General features: G+C 36.4%; 1 protein-coding gene across 1 annotated transcript in view; it reads right to left on the reverse strand.

The window, feature by feature from the left end:
• Positions 1-9,880: 9,880 nt before the first annotated feature.
• KIAA0825 (KIAA0825 ortholog) overlaps positions 9,881-12,149 on the reverse strand; it is a 405,229-nt gene continuing 402,960 nt past the window's right edge. The window contains exon 21 of the mRNA XM_059416663.1: positions 9,881-10,334. Within this exon, the coding sequence (XP_059272646.1) occupies positions 10,217-10,334 (118 nt within the window). The 3' untranslated portion in view covers positions 9,881-10,216. The remainder of the gene's footprint in view (positions 10,335-12,149) is intronic.

Below are 12,149 nucleotides of genomic sequence, written 5' to 3' on the forward strand. Positions count from 1 at the left end.
TGCTCTTTTGAGGAATAAAGTCCCCAGGTTGGATGGATTGGGGAGAGGGAACTCTGTTTTTTGCTGCAACCTTCTGAAGTGGAGTCTTTGCATCACAAGGGAGCAGTTTCTCATGCTGTTATGCTAGAAGTCAGTACCAGGTGTGCAGTTTGGGACAGCTGGAGTCTCTTTTTATTTCTGGTGTGTTAATTTTACTTTTAAGCCCAGATCCAGTATTCTGTTTTTCATTTGTTATATTACACTTTTTAATACTATGTGGTTGGGTTAGAGGTGGTGTGTTAAAGCCTGAAATTTGCTGTTCATCTTTTTTTTTTAATTGACATATAATTGACATACAACATCATATTAGTTTAAGGTGTACAACATAATTACTTGATATTTATATATACTGTGAGATGATTACCACAAAAAGTCTAGTTAACATCCTTCACCATCCGTAGTTAAAATTTCTTTTCTGGTAATGAGAATTTTTAAGGTTTATTCTCAGCAACTTTCAAATATGAAATATCATTTTAAATATAGTCATCATGCTGCACATTACAACCCCATATCTTATTTATTTTATAACTAGAAGTTTATGCCTTTGACCCATTTTGCCCCTCCCCCTCCAATCCCACATCTGCAATCAGCAATCTGTTTTCTCTGCATGGGAGCTTGTGCTTTTGTTTTAGATTCCATCAAAAAAATTAGATCATACAGTATTTCTTTTTCTCTCTCTAAGACAAGAATCATCTACAGTGTCACAAATGGCAAGATTTCACTCTTTTTTATGGCTGAGTTGTATGCCAGTGTGTGTCTGTGTGTGTGTGTATATACATTTCCTTCATCCATTTATCTAGTAATCTAGTAATCCATGAATCTATCAGTGACCACTTAAGATTGTTTTGATGTCTTAGCTATTATAAATAATGCTGGAATGAATATGGGATTGCATTTTTTTTGTTGTTGTTAGTATTTTCATTTTCCTCAGATAAATACCCAGAAGTGACCTGCTAGATCTCATGGTATTTTTATTTAACCCTTTGAGGAACTTCCATACTGTTTTCCATAGTAGCTGCACCAATTTACATTGCTATCAACAGTGATAAGGATGTTCCACATCCTTACCAACATTTGGTATTTTTTGTCTTTTTTTTTTTTCTTGATAGTAGACATTCTAGCAGGTGTATAATATCTCATTGTGTTTTTGATTTACATTTTCCTGATGATTAGTGATGTTGAGCATCTTTTCATGTACCTCTTGGCCATCAGTATGTCTTTGGAAAACTATTTAGATTTTCTGTTCATCTCAATCAGAATTTTTTTGCTATTAAGTTATATCAGTTTTAAAATATTTTGGATATTAGCCCTTTATTAGATATATAATACGCAAATATTATCTCCCATTCAATAGGTTGCCTTTTCATTTTAATGGTTTCCTTTGCTGTGTAGATTTTTAGTTTGATGTAGTCTAATTTGTTTTTACTTTTGTTGCCTTTGCTTTTGGTGCCAAATTCCCAAAATTATTGCAAAGACATATCAAGGAACTGACCAGTTGTGTTTTCTATTATAAGTTTAATGGACGGAGGGTGCCTGGGTGACTCCATTGGTTGAGCGTTCAGCTCTTGATTTCCACTCAGGTCATGATCTCAGGCTTGTGAGGCTGGGCCCCATGTTGGGCTCTGCACTGGGCATGGAACATGAATAAGAATTTTCTCTCTCCCTAATCCTCTGACCCTGACCCCACCTTCCAAAGAAAGAAAGGTAGAAAGTTTTATGGTTTGGGTCTTACATAAAGCTTTAATCCATTTTGAGTTGATTTTTGTTTGATATAAGACAGAGGTCCAGTTTTACTCTTTTGCATGTGACTGCACAGTTTTCCCAACACCATTTATTGAAGAGACTACTTCTCATTGTATATTGTTGGCCTCTTTGTTACAAACTAATTAACCATGTAAGTATGGGTTCATTTCTGACATCTGTAATCTGTTCCGTTGTGCTTTGTGTCTGTTCTCATGCCAGTGCCATACTGTTTTGATAACTATAGTTTTGTAATAGAGTTTGAGATCAGGAAATATACCTCCAGCTTTGTTGTTCTTTCTAAAGATTGCTTTTGATATTTTTATGGTTCTGTTCAAATTTTAGGATTGCTCGTTCTACTTTTGTGAAAAGTATCATCAGTACTTTGATAGGTATTATAATAATTCTGTAGATTGTTTTGGGAATTATGGACATTTTAACACTGTTAATACTTTTAATCCATTAGCAATGGAGAATAAATCCACTAATTCCATAATCCACAATACATCATTCCATTTATTTGTGTCTTTTTCAATTAATTTTTTTAATGGCCTATAGTTCTGAATGCACAGATCTTGTACTTTTCTGGCTTAATTTATTTCTAGATATTTTATTCTTTTTGATGGCATCGTAAATGGGATGATTTTCTTTATTTCTCTTCTAGTTAATTATTAATGTATAGAAAATGCAACAGATTTTTGCATGTTGATTTTGTATCATGCAGCTTTACTGAATTTATTGATTGACTCAAAGTTTTTTTATATAGTTTGGTATATATAAAGTCTCTTTCTTTTTTTTTTAAGATTTTATTTATTTATTTGACAGACAGAGATCACAAGTAGGCAGAGAGGCAGGCAGAGAGAGGGAAGCAGGCTCCCCACTGAGGCTGCCTGATGTGGGACTCGATCCCAGGACCCTTAGATCATGACCTGAGCCGAAGGCAGAGGCTTAACCCACTGAGCCACCCAGGTGCCCCAAGTCTCTTTCATTTCTGATATATTTGTTGACTCCTCCCTTTTAGGCTAAAGCTTTATTAATTTTATTTATCTTTTCAGAGAATCAGTTCTTCGTTACATTCATCTTTTCTATTGCCTTTTTTAGTCTCTATTTTATTTATTATTTTTCTGATTTTTGTTATTTCCTTCTTTATACTAACTTTGGGTTTTGTTTGTTCTTCTAGTTCCTTGAGGTGTAAAGTTAGTTTGTTTGAGATTTTTCTTGACATTGAAATAAACATTTATCACTGTGAAGTGCCCTCTGAGCTTCTTTTGCTGAATCCCGTAAGTTTTGGTATCCCGTGTTTCCATTTTCATTTGTCTCAGTGTAGTTTTTTATTTCTCTTGATTTCTTTGATTGTTCAGTAGCATGTTGTTTACCACATATTCATGAATTTTCTAGTTTCTTCTTGTAATTGCTTTCTAGTTTCATACCATTGTGGTGAGAAAAGATGCTTTAGTCTTATTAAATTTATTAAGACTTTTTATGCGGCCTAATCTTTGATCTGTCCTGGAGAATGTTCCATGTGCATTTGAAAAGATTGTATACTCTGTTGTTGGACAGAATGTGTATATATCCATTAAGTACATCTGGTGTAATGGGGTGTTTAAGACTGATGTTTTCTTGTTGATTTGTCTCATGTTGATGGGAAGCCAGTCCCTCAAGCAGCAGGTTTTAAAGTAAGCAAATATATATAGCTCTTTGGGACTGTAAGCGTAAGCTCCAGTTGCTGCCAGAGCCAGGTATCTAGAGGAGTTGATCTGGGCAGAAGTTGCAAAAATTGTAGCTCCAGATGAGTGTATAAGCTTCTTTCTGGGAGATACTGGAAAGCTGTCACAAGGCTGAGGGAGAGTGTCTCCTGGTCTTTGCTACCTGTGGACATTTCTGTAGATGTCTAGATGTGTGCCTGACGAAGTCTGCCCCTCAGGCTGAAGCTCCAGGACAAGTAAAAGGCCTCTTTCACAGAAGTTCTGAAAACATGTTTTAGTCTTCTGTTTCTGTTATGTCCTTGGGGTGGTAGTCTGCCCAGAACTGTCTCTGTCATTGTTAGAGCTTTGTGAGACCCAGGAACATAAGCTTCCCCTGGCCACCAGAGCCAGGCAGTGAAGGGGCATCCCCTGTGTGGCAGCGGAAAAGACCAGAGCACCACAAGTAAAATCACTTCATCAGGTGTGTACAAAAGTTCCCTTCCAAAAGATACTGGTGCTCTGGTGCATGGTAGATGGAGAGTAGGAAGACAGTGCCCATCTTTCAAGGTTTCTGGGAAGGCTTACAGATAGTCCTGAGACGTGTTTTGAATTAGAAGTCTGCCTCACAGGCTGCAGTTATGATGATAAACTAACAGGCCTCTTTGACAGATTAAACTCCTGGCTTCCTTGCCTTTCTCTATTCCCTGGGAGGGGAAGCTACTTAAGAATTCTTTCTCCACTGCTTAGTTTCCTGTGGGAACCTTGGCCATAAGCCCCACTATCAGAGCCAGGTGATCGTAGAGGTGAACCCTGATGGCAGCCACAAAAACTATGGTGCTAGAAGGGCACAAGCTCCTTTCTGAGAGATAATAGGGAGCTGGAGTGAGGCAGAAAGAGAGCACAAAGATTTCATTTACTGGTCTCCATTCCTTGAGAGCTTCTCCCTAGATGAGTGCCAAAGCAAAAGCCTGACTTAGGCCTAAGCTCCTAAATAAGCAGATAAGCCTTCCTCCCAAAAAGACTGCTATGTATTGGTGGGGGTTGGGGAGTAGGTGGGATGGTGGTCATCTGCTCATCTGCTCTCTGTGTAGTGCCCTGGGATGGTAATTTACCAAGAATGGTCTTTTCAATTGTTACAGTCCCATAGCACCCAGGAACACAAACTTCTCCCTAGCCTCTACAGTCAGGTGAAGAAACAGCATCCCCTGGGTGGCATTCATAAAACCTGGGGTACCAAAAGGTGTAACCATTCCCCTCTGGAAGACAGTGGCACTCTTCAGTGAAGCAAAGGGAGAATGTGTAGATGGTGCCCACTGGCTAGAGCAAAGCTGAGGGTTTGTAAAGGTGGTGCCCACTGGAAAGAAACAAAAAGATGATGCCCACAGGTTACAGAGCAGTAAAGGGAGGTATAATGATTCTGCCCACTTTGGGGATGGGGAAAGGCCTAGGCTTTTGGAAAAGAAACTCAGAAATGCAATGCATTATGGTGCTTTTAGATTAGCAAACGAGATTCTTCCACATAAGGTTTGGGCATGATCAGCTGCTTCTGATGTGGGGCAGGTAAGTCTGAGTGTATGATTTCTTTCAGACTTACTTTTCAGATTACTGTAGATTTGTATGTCTTGTATATACAAGCCCCATTGTTTCTCAAAGCTAGATGTTTTGGGGACTCGTCTCTTAGGTGAAGATCTTAAAAGTTGAAGTTCCCCATTTGGGGTTCAAACCATTCTCTTTAGGGAGAAGCTGTGGGTTTTGAGTTCCCTCCCGATTGTATGTTGTCAAGCCAATTGTTGGTTTTATGGTGAGCATGTGTTTCAGTCTTTCCTGCTTTGACGTGGTGTTTTTTCTCATTTGCCTGATGTGTAGCGTTGCTTAGCTAGTTTTTAGTTTTCTTCCGAGGGAATTGTTCCATGTGTAGCTGTAGATTCAGTGTGTCCGTGAGAGGAGGTCAGGATCTTTCTACGTTGCCATCTTGAAGTAGAACCTCACTGTGCATCTTTATTTAAAATCTGGGTCAGTTTCTTCACATTTCTTTCTTTTTTTTTTTTTTTAAGATTTTATTTATTTATTTGACAGAGAGAAATCACAAGTAGGCAGAGAGGCAGGCAGAGAGAGAGAGAGAGGAGGAAGCAGGCTCCCTGCTGAGCAGAGAGCCCGATGCGGGACTCGATCCCAGGACCCCGAGATCATGACCTGAGCCAAAGGCAGCGGCTTAACCACTGAGCCACCCAGGCACCCCAGTTTTTTCACATTTCTAGAACTAATTTTCCTATTATTATCTAAAATGAGGCTCTCAATGCAAATCTCAGTAGGGACTTAGAGGGATTTAATTGGCTATTTTATATACAGTGTCTGGCACATAGCCTGGCTTACTGTAGCAATAAAAATTAAGTCCTGGCTCTTTATTCCCAGTTCTACTTCCACTTCTCAACATGGTTACTGTCATAAAGGATATTTCAGTGCCTAAGTCCTGATTTGTTGTGGATAGACTCCAGAGTAGCTGCCATCATCCTCACCTCCTGGCATTGATGCTGTTCTGTGATCCCTTCCCCTGAAAATGGGCAGGATGAGTTATTTGCTTTTGACCATTAGAATTTCTTAAGGGTGACGGAATGTTCATGGGGTGTGTAACATTGACCTTGCAAGGAGATTCTTTGTCTCTTGCAGACTTTGAGGAAGCAGGAGTCCATTTTGGGAAGACAATTGTGGCAAGTAACTGAGGTCCTGAGTCTGATACCCTGCAGGGTAGTGAATGCTGTCTACAACCATGTGAGCTTTGAAGTGGATCCTTCCTCATTTGAGCCTCAGATGAGACCATAGCCCTGGCTGATACTTTTATTTTAGCTATGTGATGTCCTAAACCATGCCCAGACACTTTACACACAGAGACAATAAGATAATGTATATTATTTTAAGCTGCTAAATTCTTTCAGTAATTTTGTTCAGCAACAGGTAACTAATACAGATCTTTATTTGTATAAATAATTATATTTTAAAAGTAGAAGTGTTTTATAAGGTTTTGAATTCTTTAAATTCTGGAAAAACAAGAGTTTACTACTTAACTGATAGTAATGTTGAAAACATTTCTCAAAGGCAAAAGCAAATAGTTTTTGTTATTGTGTGGAGTAATAGCTGATGCTGAATATAATGGTCTCCTACTTTCCTATTAAAATTTAAGAGCTTTCAGGCATCTTGTTAGGAATATTTTGCAGTGGAATTTACACATACTGCAGTTTTGGAGTGTGTGCGTGCATGTGTGTGTGTGGTTAAAAAAAAAAAGTAACATAAAATCTACCATCTTAACCGTTTTAAAGTGTATAGTACAGTAGTGCTAAGTATATTCACCATGTTGTGAAACAGAATTCCAGAACTTTTCCATCTTATAAAACTGAAATTCTGTACTATTCCACAACTCTTCCTTTCCCTAGCCGCAAGTAACCACCATTTTCCTTTCTTTATCTATGAATTTGACTAGTTTAGCTACCCCACATAAGGGGAACCATACAGTATTTGTCTTTTTCTGACCGCCTTATTTTTTTTTTAAGATTTTATTTATTTATTTCTCAGAGAGAGAGAGAGAATGAGTACATAGGCAGAGTGGCAGGCAGAGGCAGAGAGAGAAGCAGGCTCCTCGCCGAGCAGGGAGCCCGATGCGGGACTTGATCCCAGGATCCTGGGATCATGACCTGAGCCAAAGGCAGCTGCTTAACCAAGGCATCCCCTGACTGCCTTATTTCATTTAGTATAATGTCCTCAAAGTTCATCCATGTTGTAGCATGTGATAAGATTTCTTTCCTGCTGAAGTCTGAATACAGGGTTTTTTTTTGTTTTTAATTATGAAATATTTCAAGAAACATGAAAAGTATTTAAAAACCTTAAAACTTCTTTCTAATAAAAATTCTAACTACAAACAACCTGAAGTTCTCTGTGACTTAGGCATATATGAAATGAAGTAATAGAATACTTTGAGTAAGTACATATTGGTAGACAAAATAAGGTGATTTATTTTTCACATTTCTTGCTAGATAATTCTATAAAGAGTGTTTGGTAGAGACAACAAAAATGTAAAATACCTGAAATTCACATTATCACCTATATTTTATTAAGAATTCATACTCTTTCACATAGTAACTGATAAATCATTAATAAAATAGATACATCTTTGTAATTACATAAAAATACAGTTAAACAGAACACAGAAGGAAGATAGTATTTTTGTAATAAGCATATTGGGATTTATAAAGTATTAGGCTTCATTCCTGTTGTTAACTTACACAAATGTAAAATAAATATGGAAAAGAGTAACCACTTTGAAATACCATGCTTATACTTAAGAAACATGTTAAGCATAAAGTCAAAATCATCTGATAAACCAATGTTTTATCATTTAGCATACCCTGTTATAAATTTTATTCCACTTAAAGCAGCAGTAATTTCACAAAGTAAATATAGAAGAGAATTCATCTCGGGGAGCCTGGGTGGCTCAGTTGGTTAAGCAACCAACTTTTGATTTTAGCTCAGGTCATGATTTCAGGGTTCTGAAATCAAGCTCTTCATCAGGTTGTCTGCTTGGCATGGAGCTATGTGCTGGCGTCTTTCTCCTCTGCCCCTCCCCACTGCTCGCTCACTGTTTCTCTCTCTGCCCAAAGGAAGAAGGAGAAGAAGGAGAAAGAGAAAATTCATCTGCAAACTCTTCTGTTTTCCACTTTTCTCTCCTTACAGTTATCTCCTTCTCCCTTACTATTCTTAATTCCTTTCAAATGAAGCCATAGAGAAAATTTTTTTCTAGAGCAAATAAATAAATCACTTCTCAGGATTACTATAGAAATGTACAGATTCAGTTTAAAAAAATAGTGTTAAAAGATGATCTTTAGATATATTAGAAGACAAGAACCCAAGTGAAATCCTTTACTCTGTAAGATTATTTAGTTTATTGGCTCAGTTTATTTTTATTTTGACTTTCGATTTTAGTATCTTTCTAGTAAAATATGCAATTTTACACAGACCATCACAAAGCGGAAAAAACTCAATTGTTGTCTTAAATTGATTATTATAGTAACTGTTTATAGGTAAGTTCACTTCTCATGAAAATTTCTTACAATTTTTTAAATGGTTTGTATAGACATTTCAAATTATTTATTTATTTTAGGGAAAAAGCATGAGTTGGAGGAGAGGTAGAGGGGCAGGGAGAGGGAGAGAATCTCAAGCAGACTCCGCACTGAGTGTGGATCCTGAAGTGGGCCTTGATCCCACAATCCCAAGATTGGGACCTAAGCTGAGACCCAAGTGTCAGATTTTTTAACCCACTGTGCCACCCAGGTGCCCCAGTCTGTATAGAACTTCTAGAAATTACTTCAACTGTGTCTTAAAACACTTGGCTAATGATTATACTGATCAACAAAAATACATTTTTTAGAAATAAGATGTGTTACTGGTAGGCAGCTAGCTACATGGCCATTTATATGTTTTTATGTAGGAATTAATGCAAGGGATTTTCTAAGGTGGCCTCATCTGCACTCTAAGCTTTCACTTTTTGAAAAATGCATAAGTACTTTCCTTTGGAAATTGTGTAGCCTACACATATTTTATAAAAATCACAGAATGTGGGAATATCTGAGAATATCAGAATCATGAAGTTCAATATCATATGTTCTAAAATAGGTAAGGCTTCTCCCAGATATCCTGTAGATTGCTCAACAGTCAAATTGCCTTTTTGTCTTCTTTTAATGACAGTCATTCAAACAACTGTGTTTATTAATTGCCCAATACATGAATAATTCTGTGGCAGGTATTTGGGGAGACTATGAAATCCCTTAAAAATGGCTTAAAATCCCTTAAAAATGGCTCATATTACAAGCCATTTGAGGTTTTCATAATCTAGTACCATGTACTAATAGGAAGAATATAGTAATTATAATTTGATATACAGAGCACTAGAACACATTCCATTTCCTCTGTGTGTGTGTGTATGTGTGTGTGAATATAACAGAAATAAAAGAAATAACAGAAACCATGGGATTGCTGGAATGAGTTTTGGATGAAAGGTACTTTACAGTTGGGAAAAATGTAAGCACATGAACCAAGAGGATGACAAGCAGTTGCTTGAATATGGAGACAATGGGTATAGGATCTGAAAGCATAGGATTGAAAGTTTGAATGTGGTGTTTGAAAAACCACTACAGGCAGAGATAGGACTAAAGTTATACTTCAGGAGAATGTTTTTGTGTTTATGATTCAGATAAACTGCATGAGGAAGAGGCTTTGGAAAAGGAGGCTAGTACACTGGTGGGTTTTAAAAAGTGACTAAGACCTGAACCTGGACTACAGCTATAAAATTAAATTGAAAGTTTCAGATGACCCTCAAGGGGCTATGTTACTCCATTCAAACTTAACATGTAAACGCTGTATTTAAAAATCCTTACGGAAAAGATTTTCAAACATTTTGCCTGTTGTCATAGATACTTCAAGACTAAGAAGAAACAAAAATAATTCAAAGGGAACACGAGATGGCAGCAGTTATATCATATATAGAGAACAAATAAGGAAAGAAAAACATTTGAAATTATTTTTAAAGTAAAAAAACATGTAGCACTTTATTCGTTATGTGGTGTATTCCTTTTCATTTCAGAGATTACTCAGTTATTGGTTTCATGCTTCACAGCACATCTGAGGTTCATTTTGACTGTAGTAAAAATCCTACTCCATTACATGTGATTATTTCCTAAAATAAAGCTGTTGCTGTTTTCTGCACATTATGGTTCCTCTGTGTTATCTGTGGCAGAAGAGTCCTGGATGGTGCAAAATTGTTTTAAATGTTCCAGCATCACTTTTTCTTCCTCTTCCAGTCTCTCATCCTTCCTCATTTCCCATCTATAAGAAAAATCATATCTTAGTATTTTTGAACTTCCAAACTATAGTCAAGCAGTTATTTAGGACTCAAATATATGTAGTATATATTTAAATTTTAAAATTTCAAAATTTAGTCCATAAAGTTACCTTCTACTGCTTTCATGGAATTTTATAGATCAAAAACTGTCACTGCCCATTTTATATAGATAAACTTGGGCATCATTAATTTGCATGTTAAATTGAATTTCTTCCAAGCAGGAAAATATCAATAACAGGAAATACTTATATAGCCCTATGTTATCGGCATTGTTTTAAACACTTGACATATCACTCTTTAAATCCATATTAGAAAATGTTGTTATTCCCATTCTACAGAGGAGTAAACTGAGATACAGAATGTTAATGTCACTTGCCCAGGTATCTTTGGATTGAAATCAGGGACCAGATTCTAGAGTTTTTTACTTAGAAATGCAACACTCACCATATTTTAAAAACCATTTATACTTATTATTAATTAATGTTAAAAGTAGTTTGAGTACTTTATTTCCTGAAAAATTTTGCCAAAATTGGACTGTATATTTAAAAAAAAAAGAATTCTCTAAAATTGATGTAAATATATGACATCCAAACATGAAAAATGAGCTTTACTTTTTTTATTCCATGGAAAGGTGTTAATATTGTACTGAGTAAATGAATTATTTTATGAATGTCAACAGAACAAAATATGTAATATGCACATAAATATTTTGATCATTGTCTCTCCTTGTGAAAATTGAAAGCACGATCTCTGCTTCATTTAAATATCTGTATAATTAATGTAATTTAAATGTATTGTATACATAATAGAATCCAAGATAAGGATTTTTGAAGCTTCATGAGAATTGTAGGCATCTCACAGTGTAATTGAGCTGTTAGTAATTAATGACATTAAGCAACATAATCTATCTACCACAGCCTTCTTACATTTGCTTTGTGCTTATTAAGAAGAAATCATTTCCTATGAGAAGAAGAAATCATTTCATATGAGAATAAATTCTGACAAAGATAGGAGAAAAAATAATATTACAACTACATTTTCTCTAATAGTTTTACTTTATTGAATAAGACATTAGGGTTGTGAAATGTATGTTTATTTACCTCAAGCCCTGTTTTATTTCAGATCTATAATTTTTTTGAAGTACATACAGTTGACATCATATTAGTTTTAGGAGTACAACACACTGGTTTCATATTTACATATTACAAAATGATCACAAAGATGAGTCTAGTTACCACCTATCACCATACAAGATTGTTACTAGAATATTGTGGACTATATTTCCTGTGCTGTAAAATACATCCCCATGACTTCTTCTGTAACTGGAAGGTCATATCTTTTTTTTTTTTTAAGATTTTATTTATTTATTTGACAGAGAGAGATCACAAGTAGGCAGAGAGGCAGGCAGAGAGAGAGAGGAGGAAGCAGGCTCCCCGCTGAGCAGAGAGCCCGATGTGGGACTCGATCCCAGGACCCTGAGATCATGACCTGAGCCGAAGGCAGCGGCCTAACCCACTGAGCCACGCAGGCGCCCTGGAAGGTCATATCTTAATCTGTTTCAGTTATTTCATCAATGCCTGCACTTGCCTCGCCCTCCACCCCCAGCAATCTATGAGTGTTTCTGTCTTGTTCCACATGTAAGTGAAACCACATAATATTTGTCTTTCTCTGACTTATTTCACTTAGCATAACATCCTCTAGGTCTGTCCATGTTGTCACAAGTGGCAAGAATTCCTTTTTTTTTTTTTTTAAGATTTTATTTATTTATTTGACAGTGATCACAAGCAGGCAGAGAGGCA

Source organism: Mustela nigripes, chromosome 12 (assembly GCF_022355385.1).
Source record: "Mustela nigripes isolate SB6536 chromosome 12, MUSNIG.SB6536, whole genome shotgun sequence".
In the NCBI taxonomy this organism is placed as follows: domain Eukaryota; kingdom Metazoa; phylum Chordata; class Mammalia; order Carnivora; family Mustelidae; genus Mustela; species Mustela nigripes.